The following is a 22,340-nucleotide window of genomic DNA, read 5'->3' as shown; positions in this document are numbered from 1 at the left end:
ACTTATTATTTGGTGACAGAGCCTCTTTAAAACCATGATGCAAGGTTATTTACCCAAACTTTTGTGGAGAAAACGGGAAGAGAAGTAAGGAGCTCTCTGGAAACCACATAATTCAGATTCAGACTGGTTGATTTTTTTTCTAGCCATCTAAATCTGGTCCAGCAAAGTGGCATTCACGGAGATCATGCAGTATGAATTATAATTATAGTATATTTTTTTTAAATATCTCTTTATTGTTTTACTAAGAAAAAAAAATAATTCTTAGGGAATGTGTTCTAGCTCTAGTGGAACTATCTAAAGATGATATTAAGAAAGAAGTCTAGAAAAATAAAGTAAATGAAATACAAATTTTGGACATAAATACAGGGTAATAGGGTTACAGGGGTGTACCTGGTTTAAGATTCTTGGTGAGAGTGAACAAGCCGCCTCGATGCGCGTTTCACCAGGTATTCTTCAGGAGGCGTGATGATTAGGGAGGGCAGGGAGCTAATAAATGGGGTGGCAACCAATAAGAATGTTTCCAAAGAAACATGTGATCTGCCTCCTTACTGGAGACTATCCACACCTGCCTTTACGTAGAACGGGTGACCAGGACAACCATACTAGCGTCCTTAGCAGAGGCGCTGAATTGAATAGTAACTCGTGCCGCGATCACCTGACCGTGAGAGAACTGGTGGCGCATTGGGCAGATGTCTGCCCTTGTTGGAAACAGCATATCACCGCTATGCAAAGAAGTAATGCAGAGGGGCAAGTCCCAAGTCTCTGCAGGAAGCAGAGAGGAGGGACCACACCCACCCACACGCCCCGCATATTGCGAAGACGGAGCAGTGTACGATGGCAAGGAAAATCTACGCATGCTATCTGTCTATCACGGGAAGGTGATCGCGTGCCGGAATAAAGGATGGAAAAATACCAAGTATGAAGGAATTATGAACAGGGGAAAGAATGATATACGTAGTGAAAATGATCTACGAAAAAAAACAAAAAACCCACAGGTGCATTACTAGTGAAATAAATAAATTCAATTACTGTGCAAAATGTAAAACACAAATGAACGACATTAACCATAAGAAAAATGTGCAAATATACTATTAGGTGACATGTGTACATGACATATTTAGAAATAGGACCTAGAAGCCTAGGAATAGAAACTAGATCATCCTATACAGTATAATAAAGTGCCTAGTGCAATATATAAAAGATTAGATGCACAATACTACCAGTGATGTGCCACAACTACTATATAAATTACAAGTACAATATATTAACTTAAATGACATCAATTTCACATCTTTTTACTTTCTAAAAAATCTTGATAGTCTAATAGAAGTGCAGTGTCTTGACAGCTTGATGGCTGCCAATCTGTCCCGAACATACGACAATAAGCTCGACCCAGTCACCTCCTCGTATCAGCTTTTTGTTGTTTTCATTTTTGTATATTTTCTGTTGTGTCCTTTTTTTAAATTCTTTATAATAAAAGTATATTTTATATCCATATCATTGGCTTTCTAGTTTACATTACTCAGTTATAATCTGCTGACAGAGCCTCTTTAAGTGCCCTATCTCTTACATAATCTGATCGGCGCTGTAATGTAGATAACAGTGGTTTTTATTTTGAAAAACGATCATTTTTGGGCAAGCTATGAACAATTTTAGATTTATGCTAATTAGTTTCTTAATAGACAACTGGGCGTTTTTATTTCCCTTTTTACAAACTGGGTGTTGTGAAGAGAAGTGTATAACGCTGACCAATCAGCGTCATACACTTCTCTTCATTCATTTTTAGATGTACTCGCTCACAGCATGATCTCGCGAGATCACACTGTGCTGTCACATACTCCCACATTAACTTTACCGAAGTGTCTTGAGAGTGAATAGACATCGCCTCCAGCCAGGTTGCGATGTCTATTCACACTCCCGACACTTCGGTAAAGTTTCTGTGGGACTCAATCACAGCACCAGCGTGATCTCGCGAGATCACGCTGTGAATGACAGCACAGCGAGATCTCTCGAGATCATGCTGTGCTGTGAGTATGTCCCACAGAAACTTTACAGAAGTGTCAGGAGTGTGAATAGACATCGCATCCTGACTGGAGGCGATGTCTATTCACTCTCAAGACACTTCGGTAAAGTTAATGTGGGAGTATTTGACAGCACAGCGTGATCTCGCGAGATTAAAAAGTCATTAAAAAAATCGCATCTACTCTCAAATGGTACCAATAAAAACTACAAGTCGTCCTGCAAAAAAAAAGTCCTCATGCAACTGCATCGGCGGAACAATAAAATAGTTATGGCTCTTCAAATATGGAGACACAAGAACAAATAATTTTGAAAAAGAAATGTTTTTACTGTAAGTAGTAAAACATACAAAATCTATACAAATTTGCTATCTTTGCAATCGTAACAACCCGTTGAATAAAGTTATTGTGTTATTTATACCACACGGTAATCGACGTAGATTTAGGGCGCAAAAAAACAGTGCTGAAATTTCAGGTTTTCTTCTATCCCCCCCCCAAAAAAAGTTAATGAATAAATGATATGTACCCCAAAATGGTGCTATTAAAAAGTACAACTTGTCCCGCAAAAAAAAAAGACCTTATACAGCTATGTCGACGCAAAAATAAATAAGTTATAGCTCTTCGAATGTGACAATGGAAAAACGTAAAAAATGGCTTGGTCATTAGGGCCCAGAATGCAAGCAGGGGGAAGGGGTTAAGATCATTTTACATATATCTGCCACTTGAATGCGGAGCACCACTGAACAATGGATATGGAAACACTGGCCACATAAATCTGGCTGCAAACCCAATTTTTCTCTTGCAGTAGTGCCAACTAGCTCTCCTCGCCCCCATTGTGATTCTTAGGTTAAACATTTGCATCATATGCATCTTGTCCAGATAGCATAAGAACATTTTATTGATACATGAGTCAAAGACACCTCGCAGGGTGCATAAAGTAATGCAAGAAATTAGACAATTTGCATAAAACAATGTAAATGTAAAGATACATCAGCTGGAAACCGCTTCTCATGCAAATATAAAGGCTCTTGAACGTATACAAAGTAGATTTATTATCTTAAGGAATAAAAAACTGCTGCGACTTAGATCAGCTACAGGTGTGTTTGAACCCTTAATTTGTTCTGGAAGTACTGTGAAGGCGTCTTTTGTTGGCAGACCATAAACTCCATATCGGTTTGTACTCATGATGCAATCTAAGTTCCCAGTCAGACAGTTCTTCATCCTATGAAATTTGTTCCACTTTAATTATTCAATGGCCAATGGGTGGTGTTTCCAGTGAAATTGTATTCTGATGCGTGCAGATGTTAGGACAGTTTTTGACACTTGTTTGACACTTTTTTGACGTAGAAACCGCGTTGGAAAACGCGCCAAAAACACCTCCCTTTGATTTCAATGGGAGGCGGAGACATTTTTTTTTCCCGCGAGCGGGAAAAAGAAGGGACATGCCCTATCTTCGGGTGTTTACGTCTCTGACCTCCCATTGACATCAATGGGAGGCAGAGAAAGAGTATTTCACAGCGTTTTTTTTGCTCGCGGCGCTCAATGGCCGCGGGCAAAAAACGCAGCAGAAAACGGCGTGCAGGAAGAGCAAAATCTGCCTCAAAATTTCATATGGAATTTTGAGGCAGATTTTCTGCCTGCAAAAAACTCTGTGTGAACCCAGCCTTAGGGCTAGTAGGTGTTTGGAGATTTTGTTGCTGGTAACAGGGAAAAAAATGCTACTGTATTTGAGGAGAGGTAGAGATTTTTGGTTGCAGATGATGTTGATGCAGTCAAAGACTTGTTTCCAGGATGAATAGATCCTGGGACCACCAAAATATGTAAAGACTTCCAGGATTTCTAAGTAACCCTTACCGCCGCAGCCAGTTTTGTCCTTCCTGACAGAGCCACATTTTTCAAATCTGACATGTCACTTTATGTGATTATAACTTTATAAAGCATTTACTTATCCAAGTGATTCTGTTTTCTTGTGACACATTGTACTTTATGTTAGTGGTAAGTTTTGGTCGATATTTTTTTTATTTGTAAAAACTATAATTTTTTTTAAATTAGATTTTCCCTGCTAAATGGTGTTCATTCTGATCCCCTTTTGTTAACACTGCAACTTTGCAGTTTTGTGCCCTTCACTGGAAAAGTGTTGTCCCAGCACAATACAGGGACCCCTTGCTTCCAAGAAATGTGGTTTAACCCTCCCCTTCCTGGTTCACAAAAATTAGAGCCTTGGTAACCACCTCTTGAAACAGAACGAATGTTCTAGCATTGTTCTTTAATTATTTTTAATCTGGCATTCACTGTGCGGTATAAATAAAAATTGTACTTTTTTCTGAAGGTCCGTACGATTATGGTGAAACCAAATTCATATATTTTTAAATGTTTTACTACTTTTACACAGTTAAAACACCTTTAAAACAAAAACAAACAGGTTTTTTGTCATATTCTGAGAGCCATAACTTTTTAATTTTTCCCTCAATTAGGCGGTTTGCGGGCTTATTTTTTGTGGAATGTAGTTTTCATTGGTACCCTTTTGGGGTACATGTGACTTTTTAAACACTTTTTATTCCATTTTTTGGAGGCCAAAATTAAGCAATTCTGATTTTACGACGTTCCCAGCGCGGGGTGCATAATGTGATATTTTTATAGTTCAGGTCATTATGGATGCGGCGATACCAATTATGTATAGCTTATTACATTTTTCATTTTTTTTCCAATAAAGAAGGACTTGATAAGGAAAAAAAAAAAGATTTTTATTACTTGAAACATATTTTTTTCTTTTTCTAAAACATTTATTATCTTTCTAAAACATTTAACATTGGCTGTTGCAGGGCTTAATAGGCTTCTGTAAACGGTGGACCAGAAATCCATTGTTAGGCATACTGGTTGCAGCTCACAGATTCTAACCTGTGATTAGGAAAATATAAAATTATGCTGTAACAGCATTCCCCAAAAAATGACAACTAATTGTACAAATGTGTTTTATTGATAAAATTCTTATTAACAGCTGGTTTTAAAAGAATGTTTATTCATTACAACACTGTTGCAATTACAGATATATAGGTATTATTACTGAAAAAGAACAAAACTTTTAAATCCCATGCATATTGTACAAACAGGGCAGTGTTTTCTCATTTCCATGAAAAAGTATGAAATTGGTTAATAGCGGAGTTCATAAAACCAGACCAACCACAATCACTTAGAAATGCTTTTGAAGTATATAACTATGTATATAACTATGACAAGCCCATTACCTGTTTCAAACTATTTCCTTTTTTGGCTAAAAAATGGTCAACAGTGATTTCTGTTGTAGATCTGAATCCGTTGGGAGACTCTCAGTCAAATAAGAAAATGACCAAATTACCAAAACAGTTATGCATGTGTTTACTACATTCCTTCAATGTGAACATAAAATTCAAAACTGCAAACTACTATAAATGTACTACTAATTTGTAAAAATGTTTACCAACATCATCATTCCAAAACATTTTTGGAAAATTATGGATAATATACCTCCTTATTGTAAATAGTATATTTCAGTTGAAGCCCAGAACTCGTCTTAATGGAACACTAAACATAGAAGATACACAAAAACAAAATCCCAGCAATTACTCCCTTAATCTCCTTTCATTTGATCCTATTTTGTCTCATTTTCCAATCTAAACTGGGAAATTTATATAGAATTCCTTTTTATGTATCTCAGCAGTTCAGCCATTTCACCCTCCTCCTTCTCACAATCCTGTGTCTGGCTGTAAGACCACTGGCTGCAGTAAGAGCCTCCCTCCACAGCTTTATCTGCAATAGGTGACAAAGAATTAAGCCCCGCTGAAAGTGGAGATTAGAAGGAAATTAACCCCTCTGTTCCCCAGATTTCCACAAGACTGTTAAATCCTGCAGGGTGACAAATACTGTAGCCAAGTTTATCCCGTGTATACTTTTATCGTTCATTTCCTTGTTCGTGAAATGTGTTTAATATGTATTGCAGCCACAAGACTTTAATTATATAAAATGTTAAGCATTTTGCTTTTCATGGGTTGGTGACTCCCAAAATCAGATTAGCAAGGCACATTATGCGCTGTCCCTTTTCTGCATGACCAAGTAATATGGTACCATGCTGTGAAATATCAATATATTTGTCATTTGATCACATGAAAGTCAATGCTATTTAAAGAAATATTACATAGCTTGCATACTATATGTATAGACAAGAGAAGACGTTACACTATTGCCTATGTGGCGCCTACTCTCTTTCCAAATGCTGACCAGGGATTGTGGCTGCATAGAAGATAGTAGGCTTTCCTACTCTTTGCCATAGAGGTCTATGGATATGTTACCCATTTAGGGGCTATGTAAACAAGCAATGTAATTATATATTACAAAATGCTTCTGTATTTAAAGCTCTGGCCTCATACTACAGTAGTTGCACATGAACTCCTGGAAAAATGGCGGTCTCAACGTTACATCAATCAGAAATTTTGCAATAATCACAAGGTCGCTTGTGACTTTTTTTCAAAGTCAAAGCTGTTATTATGAAACAAAACTACTTAGTGTAATGTAGTTTACTGTACATAAGACAGTCGTGCTGTTAATGTGTACAGTGAGGGATAATCCAATACCTCATATAAAAAGACAAAATCTGCATAGCAGAGAATATATTTTAAGTACAAATAAAGCGAACTGCCATTATTATCATTAAACAATGACTCACTACACATGTTACTGAATATGACTCGCAGAAATTTATATAATATATCCAGAAGAACTAAAGCCTACAAGAAAAAATTCTTTCACCTATCTGTGCCAACATACACTTGTACTGGACTGTAGAAATTATTATTCTAATAGTATAGATTATTAAAACAATTTAAACAGAATCATAGAAATTTCGGAACGGCTCAAGCATGCACACATATGACGTTTTGTACGGAGCCATTTCTGGTCCCTCTGTTATTTCATATTAATCAATGTACTGTATACATTTAGTTTTTCCACTGATGTCTGAGGTCACAGCAACATTCACAACCAACAGTAATCCATACTGCATAGAGTGGCACCTGTGATATCATTTACACGGCCATAGGACTGCAGAAAAGTGAGAACCGTAGCTAACCAGTTTTGTCAATACATTTGTATAACAAGGTTAAAGGGTTAAAGTGGTTGTCTGAGATTAGAAAAAAAAAGTTTGCTTTTTTTCCCTGAAACAGCGCCAATCTTGTCCATGGTCTGTGTCTGGTATTGCAGCTAAGACTGAATCACTTGAATAGAGCAGAGTTGCAATACCAGAGACAGCCCATGGACAAGGATGACATGGTTTCTGGGGCGAAAAAAACCCCACCTTTTTATTTCAGCCTGGACAACCCCTTTAAGCTAAACATAGACCTAAAATAAATGTCAGCCAAACAATCGTTTGGCACACATCTATCGTCTTTTAACTGTATTAAAAAGCCCAATAGGCTCAGGCAAATAGGCTTGCTACATCTCTGGCACCTCTTATCTTGGGGAAACAAAGTATTGGAGGGTGTAAAATCGAACCATTTAGATCATTGTTTCATCAGAGGATAGTCAGGACATTCCTAAAATCCCAAAAATTTGGGATGATCAGTGAATCCCGGCCTAATTGGCACAATCAGTAAATGAAAATTCCATGTTCTGTAGTCGTCCCCCTGATTATCATAACAGGTAACAAAATGTAGTCATTAGTGATATAACACTCGACGTGTAATATGCAGTAATTACAGACACAGCTGCTATACAAGGCCTGTAAACTTCACATTATAAATGTAAAAAAAAATAAATGTAGACTCATTCAGAGAAAGGTCAGTGTTGCCCAAAGCAATTAACTGAATTCACGAAGGCTCAACATTTCACTGTAGCAACTATGATTGATTTGTACAGCCACAAAAAAATGATTACATTTAGTATAGGTAGGTAAACTTTACATCATTCATTACTTGCTTTAATTTATTACTGCTTTGCAAGCAGCACATTTACCTTAAAGGGGTTTTCCCATGAAGGACATTTATGATATATCCACAGGATATGTCGTAAATGTCAGATAGATGCGAGTCCCACCTCTAGGACCTGCACCTATCTCCAGAACGGGGCCCCCTAAAACCAGATCAGCCGCTCTGTGTTGCGGCTGAATGAGGTCAATTCCGACCATGAAAAATGTTATATGGTCGTGAGTTACGAAAACAGCATAACACGCTGAGCTAGGCTGTTTCCATAAGTCTCATAGAACTTAAAGAGGCTCTGTCACCAGATTTTGCAACCCCTATCTGCTATTGCAGCAGATAGGCGCTGCAATGTAGATTACAGTAACGTTTTTATTTTTAAAAAACGAGCATTTTTGGCCAAGTTATGACCATTTTTGTAATTATGCAAATGAGGCTTGCAAAAGTCCAAGTGGGTGTGTTTAAAAGTAAAAGTCCAAGTGGGCGTGTATTAGGTGCGTACATCGGGGCGTTTTTAATACTTTTACTAGCTGGGCGCTGTGAAGAGAAGTAACATCCTCTTCTCTTCAGAACGCCCAGCTTGTGACAGTGCAGATCTGTGACGTCACTCACAGGTCCTGCATCGTGACGGCCACATCGGCAGCAGAGGCTACAGTTGATTCTGCAGCAGCATCAGCGTTTGCAGGTAAGATCGACTTACCTGCAAACGCTGATGCTGCTGCAGAATCAACTGTAGCCTCTGCTGCCGATGTGGCCGTCACGATGCAGGACCTGTGAGTGACGTCACAGATCTGCACTGTCACAAGCTGGGCGTTCTGAAGAGAAGAGGATGTTACTTCTCATCAGAGCGCCCAGCTAGTGAAAGTATTAAAAACGCCCCGATGTACGCACATAATACACACCCACTTGGACTTTTACTTTTAAACACACCCACTTGGACTTTTGCAAGCCTCATTTGCATAACTACAAAAATGGTCATAACTTGGCCAAAAATGCTCGTTTTTTTAAAATAAAAACGTTACTGTAATCTACATTGCAGCGCCTATCTGCTGCAATAGCAGATAGGGGTTGCAAAATCTGGTGACAGAGCCTCTTTAATGGTAGTTACGGAAACAGTGTAGCCCGCATTCTATGCTGCTTCCGTAACCGCTATTCACTACTATGGGAGTTACGGAAACAGCGTAGCTCAGCAAGTTACGCTGTTTTCGTAATTCCCGACCGTATAACCAGGAAGTGGCCGGGAGTCAGCGAGATCACACAAAGCTAGAACAAGGTTTAGGGGGTCCCGTTCTAGAGATAGGTGTGGGTCTCAGAGGAGGGACCCGCATCTATCTGACATTTATGACATATGCTGTGGGTCTCAGAGGAGGGACCCGCATCTATCTGACATTTATGACATATCCTGTGGCTCTCAGAGGAGGGACCCGCATCTATCTGACATTTATGACTTAGCCTGTTTTGCGGATGTCTTGACAATAAAACCTATTTGAAGACTTGGAGACGTGTGCTGTTGTCCTACTACTTTTTTGAAGATATCCTGTGGATATGTCATAAATGTATGCCATGGGAAAACCTCTTTAACAGAACACTTTTTTCATTATGCTACTTTCCAAAAAGGTTTACCAATTTTTAGTTTGAAGCTGAAAATAGTTATTTGAGGCCCTATGAGGTCACTGATCCTTCTACTATTTTCAACATTGGCAACAGTGCAAACCCCCAGTGTCTCAAGTTGTTGCCAGCATAAATATGGGTAAAGCTGTGGTTGTGCAGCTCTTATTTATATAATACAGTGTAGACTTTTAGATGAATTCTGTCAATAGCTCCTCAACGATTAGAGAGGCCCCTCAATCTTCTGCAGGACTGGACAATGGTTCACATGATGCATACAAACTGTGGTATTACTTAAACTTTAAATAACCTATTAAAACGTGTTTAACCTCAACATTTTGAAGGAATACATGTGGCAATATCTTAAAAACAATTGTTACCAGCATAAGGTGTGGTTCAGAATACACAGTATACATAACTTAATTACACAAAGCATAACTCATAATAATGCTAATGTCTCATCCCAAAATATCCATGTCGGTACTTAAGTCTCTGTGGCCAAGACCGGCCTGTTGTTTCCCGTAATCAATCTTGTACCAAACACCTCCTTGTGTATTTTTGCACGAATCTCCGGAAGAGCCAGTAATTTCTGTATGTCCTTCACTTTATCCAATAGAGGCTTTAACTCTTTTTGCAAAGCAAAGTCTTTGTTGGTATCTCTGTCATTCTTGCCTGAAGAAAAGGACATCATTAATTTACAGTGAACATATAGAAAAAGCATGTGAGAAAAGTTATAACAATAATAAAAAAAAACACACATTCTGATTTTTGGCCAGAATTGTATTAAAAAAACAAAAGGACAATTATTTTTGTCAAAAATATATAATTTTTCTTTCATGATTAACGGGCATTGAGAAGATAATGCATAGTGTCACATTATATTGAAGGAAACCAGTACAATAATGGATAGTGAGTATATGTTCTCCAAGGAGTATCCAGCATTGAAATTAGCATAGCTTTTAAAGGGTTGCCATTGCAACAGTAGTAATCTAGTAAGAACCTTCTGCTTCTGTTTGAAGCGACAAAGTCATGCATCTCCATTAAACCAGGATGACATGGCTTCATCTTGTGGTAAGGCCTCTTAGTTGGCTGCTCATTGCGACTCAACAAGGCGTAGACAAAAGGCTCCCATTCTTCTTCCTAAACAATTCATTCATTGTAGTTCACCTCATGGGAATCTTGCCATTTCCTTTATGCTTTGGCTTTTCCGCTATGCAAACGAGTTTATCAAGAAAAGTCCTTGAATGTATCCATCTGTGTGAATGTTGCAATAAAAGAATATTGTCCTTAAATCCCCAGAAAAAAATGCACCTGAGTAGCAAACTAGGCGTCTCTTGAATGCAACAGTCCGCTCCAAGTTTAAATGTATATTTATATGTGAAGACTGTTCATTGTTTAAGGTTATTCTCAGTTTTCTCTTTATTGCCAGGCTCCACTGAGATCCCATCAGTCTGTCTGGTTTTGGTCTGTGTCTCCTCTATATACTGCTGTACAGCCTTGAGTACTGCATTTTCCACCAGCCTTTTGCTTAAGCTCACCAGCTCTGCATCATCAAGCTCTCTTCCATTCTTATGACCTACACACCATAACAAAGAAAAGTTCCTAATAAATAAGGGAACAGAATACTAGACAGCATTCACACATAGTAGTCTTCTATATAGTACAGATATTGCATTTTAAGAAATACATAAGTTCTATATAGGAAGCTAGATTGTAATACACATTTCTTATGTTTACAAAATCCAGCAGAGAAAAACCAAGGTTAATTATTAGATCAAGATTATTTTAACCCCTTAGTGTCCAAGCCATTTTTTTTTTTCATTTTCGTTTTACACTCCCCGCCTTCTATGAGCCATAAGTTTTTTTTTCCAGTCAATGGAGTGGTATGAGGGCTTGTTTTTTGCGGGAGGAGTTTTAGTTTCTACTGGCACCGTTTAAAGTACCATATAATGTACTGGGAAACTGAAAAAAAAAAAGCGGTGGAGAATTGGAAAAACTGCGATTCCTCCATTTTCTTTTGGGTTTCGTTTTTACGTCTTTCACCAAGCGGTAAAAACGATAAATTTATTTTATTCTACTGCTCAATACAAATCTGTTAGAAAAAATATATATATTTTTTTCCATATTCTGATAGCCATAACTTATTTTTTGCGGTACAAGCTGTGGTGTTTATTGGTATAATCTTTCTGTACGTACGACTTTTGATTACTTTTTATTCAAAAAAATGTCATCGCTAAGTTAACAAAAAGCAAAGTTTTTTTTATTTTTTTTGGCATTTACCGTTTTTTTTTTTTAAGTAATGGTATATTGTAATAGTTCAGACTTTTACTGACGCAGCGATACCAATTTAGTTAATTTTTACATTACTTAAATGGGAAAAGGTTTTTTTTTTTTAAGTTTGAATTTAAAAAGAAAACGAAAATCTCACTACTAAAAACGTTGTTTCACTTTTTTTACACATTCTATTAGTGCCCCTTTCGTCATCTTTACAGGCATCTGTTAAGCCCTACCACAGGAAGGGCTTAACAGAGGCAGGGTGAAGGCAGCCCTGGGGGCCTTCATTAGGCCCGTAGGCTGCCATGACAACCATTGGCGACCAACATTGCCGCCGATGAGCTGTCAGAGGGGGGTGCCCCCTTCTCTATAACGCCTCAGATTCTACGATTGACCGCAGCATTTGAGGGGCTAACCGACCAGGAACAGCGCGATCGGCATTCCCAGCCGTTAGTCTTGGGTGTCGGCTGTAAAACAAAGTCGGCACCCGCAGGTTATGGCGTGCGCTCCATACTTCTCCCCCTGCACCTTGACGTAAGTGCACATCAAGGTGCGTTAAGGGGTTAAAAATCTAATTATAATATACAGTCTATGCTAGAGGTCGGCAACCTGTGGCACGTGTGGCATGGTTTCCATGCACGCTCCTCTCTCCCGGTGTCCAGGGCCGTTGTGTGCTTGGTGGCACTAAATACAGGTAGAGAGAGCAGCGCTGCATTATGTGCTTGGCAGGGCTGAACCCTAGAAGAGAACGTGGCACTGCATAGTGTGTTTGTTAGCACTGAATACTGGGCGTCGCTGTGTTGTGTCCTGGATAACAACACAATGCAGCACCAATCTCTCTCCTGGTGTTCAGTGATGCCTAGAGAAAACCACACCCCATGTGCCAGCTGTTTTACTGGGTTCAGGAAACTAAATTTTAAGATAAACTGGGGTAATTTTGCTAAAATTGTGGAATGGACTACGTCTAATGTATGTTGTATGCCTGAGGAAACAGGGGCATATAGTAAAGAAATGGACTAGTGTCGTTTTATCAAATATAAGGAAAATGTTCCAACTCATGTATGCTACTGGCTCAGTAATTTTATAGACATGTTAAATTTACAGGGTCTGTTTCTATTTACATGGGTGACTTGGCTGATAGGTAACTTTGACATATAACTAATTAAATATTATGGTAAGACACAGGATTTTTAACAAACCAATGTAGACAGCTATTCTTAAGAGTACAACTGTAAAAATGTTTGCATCACTAGTCAATGTCTTATTTTAATAATTTCAGCATTCTACTGCTATACCATGCAAAGACATACTGAAGCAGATGTAAATCCTATTTAGATAGCAGACTGATGAGTATACTAGACCATAAACATTCAGCTGCTAAAGTTCGGAGGTAATGAATCCGAGGCTCACATGCCAGCGCGTCTAGCTGCCCAATGATTTTTCCATTGACTTTTACCAATGCAGGCTTAGATTAATAACTGCTTAGCAGCTAATATGTCAGGCAGGAAATGGGTGTTGAATTCTAGCAGAAAGATAAATAATGCTGATGTATGTCTGCATATGCTTGTCATCTTAGCAAACTGTCTGAGCCTGTTATAATATGAACCATTACGTAGGTACAATCTTGTGGTAAAGGTTTTTCTAAAATACATAAAAAATAACCAAAAAAGCAAAACAACATAAACTATGTGGAGCAAATGTCATTCAACTTTTCTCAGAATAAAAAAAAAAATCATATACAGTATAGTGTCAGGATCTGTCTTTATCTCATGCTGCTGGCAATAAGACGACCAACACAACACTATAAGTCCAGACTTGGCATTATTTCTTCCCCCAAAAAAACACAAAGGTACATTAACCCCTTCCCGCTTTGGCCACTTTTGACATTCCTGACAGAGCCTCATTTTTCAAATCCGACATGTTTCACTTTATGTAGTAATAACTTCGGAATGCTTTCACCTATCCAATCGATTCTGAGATTGTTTTCTCGTGACACATTGGACTTTATGTTACTGGCAAAACTTGCTGGATACATTCAGTATTTAATTGTGAAAAAAAACCACCAAAATGTAGTGAAAAATTACAAAAATTTGCATTTTCCTAAATGTAAATGCATCTGCTTGTAAGACAGGCAGTCATACCACACAAAATTGTTGCTAATTAACATCCCCCATATGTCTATTTTAGATCGGCATCGTTTTTTTGAATATCGGTTTATTTTTCTAGGACGTTACAAGGCTTAGAACATTAGCTGCAATTTCTCACATTTTCAAGAAAATTTCAAAAGGCTATTTTTAATGGGGGGCAGTTCAGTTGTGAAGTGGCTTTGAGAGCTTTATATATTAGAAACTCCGAATAAGTCACCCCATTTAAAAAAATTCACCCCTCAAAGTATTCAAAACAGCATTAAGAAAGTTTCTTAACCCTTTACGTTTCACAGTCATTAAGGCAAAGTAGAGGTGAAATTTAAATTTGTCCTTTTTTTTTTGCAGAAATTCATTTTTAATCAATTTTTTTTGTAACACAGAAGGTTTTACCAGAGAAATGCAACTCAATATTTATTGCCCAGAGTCTGCAGTTTTTAGAAATATCCCACATGTGGCCCTAGTGTGCTAATGGACTGAAGCACCGGCCTCAGAAGAAAAGGAGTACCTAGTGAGTCTTGGGGCCTCCTTTTTATTAGAAAATATTTTAGGCACCATGTCAGGTTTGAAGGGCTCTTGCGGTGCCAAAACAGTGGAAATCCCCTAAAAGTGACAAAATTTTGGAAACTAGACCCCTCATGGAAATTATCTAGGGGTATAGTGAGCATTTTGACCCCACAGGTTTATTGCAGAAATTATTGGAAGTAGGCCGTGAAAATTAAAATCGACATTCTTTCAAAGAAAATGTAGGTTTAACTAATTTTTTTTCATTTCCACAAGGACTAAAGGAGAAAAAGCACTGCCACATTTATAAAGCAATTTCCCCCGATTAAAACAACACCCCAAATGTAGTCCTAAATGGTTGTTTGGAAACACGGCAGGGCTTAGAAGGGAAAGAGTGCCATTTGGCTTTTGGAGCTAAAATTTAGCAGGAATGGTTTGCGGAGACCATGTCACATTTGCAAAGCCCCCAAAGGGACAAAAAAGTGGAAACCTCCCACAAGTGACCCCATTTTGGAAACTACACCCCTTGAGGAATACATCAACGGGTGCAGTGAGCATTTTGACCCCACAGGGGTTTTATAGATTTTATTAGGATTAGGCAGTGAAGATAAAAAAAAACAACTTTTTCTTCAATAAGACGTAGCTTTAGCTCAAAATGTTTCATTTTCTCAATAAATAAAAGAAAAAAAGAACCACAACCTTTGTAAAGCAATTTCTCCTGAGTACGGCAATACTTGATATGTGGTCATAAACTGCTGTTTGGGCACACAGTAGGGCTCAGAAGGGAAGGAGTGCCATTTGGCTTTTGGAGTACAGATTTTGCTGGATTGGTTTCTGGTTGCTATGTCGCATTTGCAAAGCCCCTGTGGGACTAAAACAGTGAAAACCCCCCACAAGTGACCCCATTTTGGAAACTAGACCCCTCAAGGTATTCACCTAGGGGTGTAGTGAGTATTTTGACATCACAGGTGTTTCATAGATTTTATTAGGATTGGGCAGTGAAAATAAAAAAACACTTTTTCTTCAATAAGACGTAGCTTTAGCTCGAATTTCTTTTCATTTTTTCAATAAATAAAGGAAAAAAAGAACCATAACATTTGTAAAGCAATTTCTTCTGAGTACGGGAATACCCGTTATGTGGTCATAAACTTCTGTTTGGGCACACGGTAGGTCTTAGAAGCGAAGGAGCGCCATTTGGAGTGCAGATTTTTCTGGATTGGTTTCTGGGCACTATGTCGCATTTGCAAAGCCCCTATGGGACCAAAACAGTGGAAACCCCACACAAGTGACCCCATTTTGGAAACTACACCCCTCAAGGTATTCACGTAGGGGTGTAGCGAACATTTTAACCCTGCAGGTGTTTTGCAGAAACTAGTGTGCACTCGATGTTGCAGAGTGAAAATTTTATTTTTTCCATAGATATGCCAATATGTGGTGCTCAGCTTGTGCCACCATAACAAGACAGCTCTCTAATTATTATGCTGTGTTTTCCGGTTTTATAAACACCCTACATGTCACCCTAATCTTTTGCCTGGACTATTGACAGGGCCCAGGAGTGAGAGTGTACCATGCGAAATTGAGGCCTAATTTGGCAACTTACACAGTGTATTGGTTCACAATTGCAGAGGCTCTGATGTGAAATAATAAATGAAACCGCTGAGAAGTGACCCCATTTTGGAAACTACGCCCCTCAAGGCATTTATTAAGGGGTGTAATGATCATTTTCACCCCACAGGTCTTTTCCATAAATGATTGCGCTGCGGATTGTGCAAAGTAAAAATTTAAATTTTTCCCTAGATGTGACATTTCAGTGGAAAATATGTAGTGTCCAAATTGTGCCACTGGAGACACACACCCCAAAAATTGTTAAAAGGGTTCTCCCAGGTATGGCGATGCCATATATGTGGAAGTAAACTACGCTATAGGGGTACGCTATAGGGCTCAGAAGGGAAGGAGCGCCATTTAGCTTTTGGAGCGTGGATTTTGCTTGGTAGTAGATTTGTTTGGAGTTTTACTGGTGTTTCAGTTTATAATGTGGGGCATATGTAAGCTGGGCAGAGTACATCAGAGGCATTGTCAGGTGGTATAATAATGGGGTAAACAATAAAATAATCCATAGATGTGTGTTACGCTGTGAAGCAATCCTTTCTGCACAGGCCGGTGTCGCACTGATAAATGGTGTACTTCCTTATCCCCCTTTTGGTCCACACTCCGCACCTCCTCAGTTTGAGGAAGTTTGCTGGGAAGTGTTGTCCTGGTATAATATGGGCACCCTCGTTTCTAGCAGATATGTTTGGTCCCTCCCCTTCCTGGTTCCCTAATTTTAGTGCCTTGATTATTTGCATCTTGAAACAGAAGAAATGTTCCTCTCTGATCTATACAACTGCATATTTTTTCTTTCCTGACTTATTGGAGCCATAACTAATTTTATCTTTTCATAGACGTAGTGGTACGAGGGCTGTTTTTTTGTGGGACAAGCTGTAGTTATTATTGGTACCATTTTGGGGTACATGCAAATTTTTGATCATTTATACTTTTTTGTGTGAGGCAAGGTAATAAAAAAATAGCAATTCTGCCGTAGTTTTTGTTTTTTTGATACAGTATTCACCATGCGTTATAAATTACATGTCACCTTCATTCTGCGGGTCAGTACGATTCCGGCGAATGTATTTTTTCTGTCGCCAAGTCGCAAGAGCCATAACTTTTTATTTTTTTCTGTCTGAGGGCTTGTTTTTTGCGAGACAATTAATAGTTTTTATAGGTACCATTTTTGGATACATGCGACTTTTTGATCACTTTTTATTAAAATTTTTGTAAGACAAAGTGACCAAAAAAAAAAGAAATTCTGGCATTATTCTTTAGATTGTTTTTTACGGGGACAACTAACAATTATTTTTATAGTTCAAGTCGTTACTACGCGGCGATACCAAATATATATGGTTTTAATATTTTTTTTCAATAATGAATTACTTGATAAGGGAAAAAGGGCGATCGTGTTTTATGCTATTACTTGAAACTTATATTTTATTTTTACTTTTTTTACACTTTTCTTTAGTCCCACTAGGGGACTTGAAGGTCCAACAGTTTGATGTTCTAATACATTGCACTACCTATGTAGGTAAATGTATTAGAACTGTCAGTTATTCACTGACAGCAAGCCGATCAGTCTCCGGCTCTGGGCCTAATTGGCTTCCGTAATGACAGACAGGAGGCCATTGTTAGGCCTCCTGTTGGCATAGTAGCAGTTTGCAGCCTTGCCATCGCATGGCAGACAGCCGATTTGCTACAAACCACTTTGATGCAGCGATCGCATTGGATTGCCGCATCGAAGGGGTTAATGACAGGAATCGGAGCTAGCTCCGGTTCCTGCCGATACATCGGGATGTCCGCTGTAACATACAGCGGACACCCACTGCTGATGACGCCGGTTCAGCTTCTGAGCCGGAAGCTGAGCCGGCGCCATCTTGCCGATGGTACCGGAAGCCTTTTAGGCCCCGCCGCTGAGCGAGGCATAGGAGGCTTCCGTTGCTGGCAGACCGGGAGATAAGTATTAGGCCTCCGATCGCCTTTGCAGCGACCGGCAACCCAGCGATCACGTTACTGGGGTGCCGGTGGCTAAAAACTCCTCACATGCTGCGATCTCTATTGAACGCAGCATCTGGGGGGTTAAGCGGCCGGATCGGATGCTAGCTCCAAGCCTGGCCGATACCTCAGAGTGCCAGCTGTAACATACAGCTGGCACCCGGCGGTAATGGTGCGGGCTCAGCTCCTGAGCCCGCACTATCACCGCGACGTAATGGTATTGCGCTTTGCGGGAAGCCCTTCTTGATTGCGCCGTATCTATACGGCGGATGTCGGAAAGGGGTTAAAAACATAGGTGTCCTTTTGTATTCAACTGATTTACAGACATCCGTCCACAATCCTTTCCTCAGCTATCAGTACTGGAGGGAGAAGGATTGGCAGGCTCACTCTAACCTTTCCAAAACAAAACCTGCTAATGAGGCAGTTAAAAATTTGAATGTGTTTTAAAAATATAACAAATCCAAAAGTACTAGCAGCGTATGGGTGCCTTGGGGAACCGACCAATGTCCAATATAAGCATAGACTAAAATTCAGGCAGCACTCTGTAGAACATGGTGAAAAAAAGGTGGAGTGCTTTATTTACACTAAGTGCAACGTATCAGCTCCTATTGATGGAGCCTGTCTCAAGCTTGAAAAAGGCTCCAGCAATAGGAGCTGAAACATTGCATTTAGAATAAATAAAGTACCCCACCTTTTTTTCACCATATTCTACGGAGTGCTGCCTGAATTTTTGTCTATATATACATATATATATATATACATATATATATATATATATATATATATATACACACATATATATATATATATATATATATATATATATAGGTAGAGATAAGCAGCACTCTGCGACAGATTCCAACACGGTAATGGGTGCAAGCAGGTAATCCAGATCCGTGGATTATAAAACATAAACGAAAGAAATCCCACAGCACTCCGATGGTTCCAATAAGTATGTGATTTATTCAGTCAACAGCTGAAACGTTTCCGTCCTGCTATAGGACCTTTTTCAAGCACATATATATATACACATATATACACCGCGTTCCAAATTATAATTGTTGTTTTTCGCTGATTTTCCTGAATAGTCGATGCAAATGACAGTCAGTATAATCTTCAAGCCATCAACCGTTGGAGTATAATGCAAATTTCATTGAACAAATCTCCTAATGATAACAGTTTTTTTTTTAGAAGTAAAAAACTCAAAATGCACTGTTTCAAATTATTATGCACAACAGAGATCAAAACATTTTAAAGGTTGTAAAGAGAACTAAAATGGTAATTTGTTGAATTTGCAGCATCAGGAGGTCATATTTACAGAAATCAAAAGCTCTTTCAATAAAAAAAAACTTAACAGGCCAAATTACATGTTAACATAGGACCCCTTCTTTGATATCACCTTCACAATTCTTGCATCCATTGAATTTGTGAGTATTTGGACAGTTTCTGCATGAATATCTTTGCAGGATGTCAGAATAGCCTCCCAGAGCTTCTATTTTGATGTGAACTGCCTCATAGTTATTTTGCTTGAGGATGCTCCAAAGGTTCTCAATAGGGTTGAGGTCAGGGGAACATGGGGGCCACACCATGAGTTTCTCTCCTTTTATGCCCATAGCAGCCAATGACACAGAGGTATTCTTTGCAGCATGAGATGGTGCATTGTCATGCATGAAGATAATTTTGCTACGGAAGGCACGGTTCTTCTTTTTGTACCACGGAAGAAAGTGGTCAGTCATAAACTCTACGAACTTTGCAGAGGTTATTTTCACACCGTCGGGGACCCTAAAGGGACCTACCAGCTCTCTCCCTATGATTCCAGCCCAAAACATGACTCTGTCACCTCCTTGCTGACGTCGCAGCCTTGTTGGGACATGGTGGCCATTCACCAACCATCCATCTGGACCATCCATTGTTGCACGGCACTCATCAGTAAACAACACGGTTTGAAAATTAGTCTTCATGTATTTCGGAGCCCACTGCAACCGTTTCTGCTTGTGAGCATTGTTTAGGGGTGGCCGAATAATAGCTTTATGCATACTTGCAAATCTCTGAAGGATCCTACACCTTGAGGTTCGCGGGACTCCAGAGGCACCAGCGGCTTCAAATACCTGTTTGCTGCGTTGCAATGGCATTTTAGCAGCTGCTCTCCTAATCCTATTAATTTGTATGGCAGAAACCTTCCTCATTATGCCTTTATCTGACCGAACCCGTCTGTGCTCTGAATCAGCCACAAATCTTTTCACAGTACGAAGATCACGCCTAAGTTTTCTTGAAATATCCAATGTTTTCATACCTTGTCCAAGGTATTGCACTATTTCACGCTTTTCGGCAGCAGAGAGATCCTTTTTCTTTCCCATATTGCTTGAAACGTGTAGCCTGCTTAATAATGTGTAACGTCCCTCTTAAGTAGTTTTCCTTTGATTGGGCACACCTGGCAAACTAATTATCACAGGTGTCTGAGATTGATTACAATGATCCAAAGAGCCCTAAGACACAATACCATCCATGAGTTTAATTGAAAAACGAATAATTAAATGTTTATGACACTTAAAGAGGCTCTGTCACCAGAATAAAAATGCTCTATCTCCTACATCAGTTTATCGGCGCTGGAATGTAGTTACTAGCAATGTGTTTTTATTTTGAAAACGATGTTTTTTAACAAAGTTATGGCATTTAAAACATTTATGCAAATTAGGTCCTTAATGCCCAAGTGGGCGTTTTTTAATTTTCAACCAAGTGGGCGTATGAAAAAGAGGTGTATGACGCTGGCCAATACGCATCATACACCTCTCTGCCTTACACCCAAGCTAGATTCACTGAGCAGCGTGATCTCGCGAGATCGCGCTGTGACGTCACTTCTGCCCACAGGTCCTTCATCCCTGCGTCTGAAGACAACATCTTTCGTCTCCCTCCAGGCCGATGAGAAGTCCCAGTCGTCGGATCGGTAGTAGCAGCAGCAGCCTGGAGGGAGACGAAAGAAGTTGTCTTCAGACGCAGGGATGAAGGACCTGTGGGCAGAAGTGACGTCACAGCGCGGTCTCGCGAGATCACGCTGCTCAGTGAATCTAGCTTGGGTGTAAGGCAGAGAGGTGTATGATGCGTATTGGCCAGCGTCATACACCTCTTTGTCATACGCCCACTTGGTTGAAAATTAAAAAACGCCCAGTTGGGCATTAAAGGACCTCATTTGCATAAATGTTCTAAACGGCATAACTTTGTTAAAAAACATCGCTTTTAAAATAAAAACACATTGCTAGTAACTACATTCCAGCGCCGATAAACTGATGTAGGAGATAGAGAATTTTTATTCTGGTGAAAGAGCCTCTTTAAATCCAATGTGCGTGATAATTTGGAACACGGTGTATATACAGTGGATATAAAACGTCTACACACACCCTTTTTCCACCTTTAGGCTATGTTCACACTGAGTTTTTTGCAGGTGGAATTTCTGCCTCAAAATTCAGTTTGGAAGTTTGAGGCAGATTTTCCTCTCACTGCACGTCGATTTTCGCCTATGGGAGGTCAGAGGCGTAGACGCCCGAAGATAGGGCATGTCCCTTCTTTCTCCCGCAAGGCGGTTTTACCGCTCGTGGGAGGAAACCGCCCTCGCCTCCCATTGAAATCAACGGGAGGCATTTTAAGGCCGTTTTTGACGCGCGGTTTCCACGTCAAAAACCTCCGTGTGAACATAGCCTTAATGTCACCTTTAATCTGTACAATTGTATTGAAAAACAAACTGAAAGCTTTTAGGGTGGAAAAATAAACAACAAAAATAATGTGGGTGCATAAATATGCGCACCCTTAAACTAATACTTTGTTGCATTACCCTTTTACTTTATGACAGCATTGAGTCTTTTTGGGTAGAAGTCTATCAGCATGGCACATCTGCAATTTGTTGCCCACTCTTCCTTGCAAAAGCGATCCAAATCTGTCACACAACCAGTACCTGCCAGAAAGTCCTGCAGTTTCTTTAATGTTGCTGTAGGCATCTTGGTAGACTCCCGGACCAATTTTCGTCTTGTCTTTTCATCAAGATTTGAGGAACGTCCAGTTCTTGGTAATGTCACTGTTGTGCCTAATGTAATACACTTCTTTATGACAATCTTCACTGTTGTCACGGCGCGGGGTGTGGACCCACTGGGCCGTACCGCGTAGCGGAGTAGCAGCTGGCCAACAAGGTACAAAACAAGGTCTATAGTTCAGAACGGGTACCTGAGGCAATGTAGACAGTAGCGGGAGCACGACTTGACTTTCACAGCAGGTGA

The 22,340-nt window shown here is 39.5% G+C and overlaps 2 protein-coding genes across 3 annotated transcripts in view; both read right to left on the bottom strand.

The window, feature by feature from the left end:
- Positions 1-9,063: 9,063 nt before the first annotated feature.
- The window catches only part of LOC142759794 (A-kinase anchor protein 7-like), a 160,259-nt gene continuing 146,982 nt past the window's right edge, over positions 9,064-22,340 (bottom strand). Inside the window, 1 exon segment of the mRNA XM_075862384.1 lies at positions 9,064-10,243. Within this exon segment, the coding sequence (XP_075718499.1) occupies positions 10,056-10,243 (188 nt within the window). The 3' untranslated portion in view covers positions 9,064-10,055.
- The window catches only part of LOC142759793 (A-kinase anchor protein 7-like), an 84,783-nt gene continuing 72,680 nt past the window's right edge, over positions 10,238-22,340 (bottom strand). For both annotated transcript variants that reach the window (XM_075862382.1, XM_075862383.1), the window contains one exon: positions 10,238-11,147. In XM_075862382.1, the coding sequence (XP_075718497.1) occupies positions 10,960-11,147 (188 nt within the window). In that variant the 3' untranslated portion in view covers positions 10,238-10,959. The remainder of the gene's footprint in view (positions 11,148-22,340) is intronic.

This window comes from Rhinoderma darwinii, chromosome 4 (genome assembly GCF_050947455.1).
Source record: "Rhinoderma darwinii isolate aRhiDar2 chromosome 4, aRhiDar2.hap1, whole genome shotgun sequence".
Taxonomy (NCBI): Eukaryota; Metazoa; Chordata; class Amphibia; order Anura; family Rhinodermatidae; genus Rhinoderma; species Rhinoderma darwinii.
Note: the sequence above shows the minus strand (reverse complement) of the source record. Positions and strands in the feature narration are given on the sequence as shown.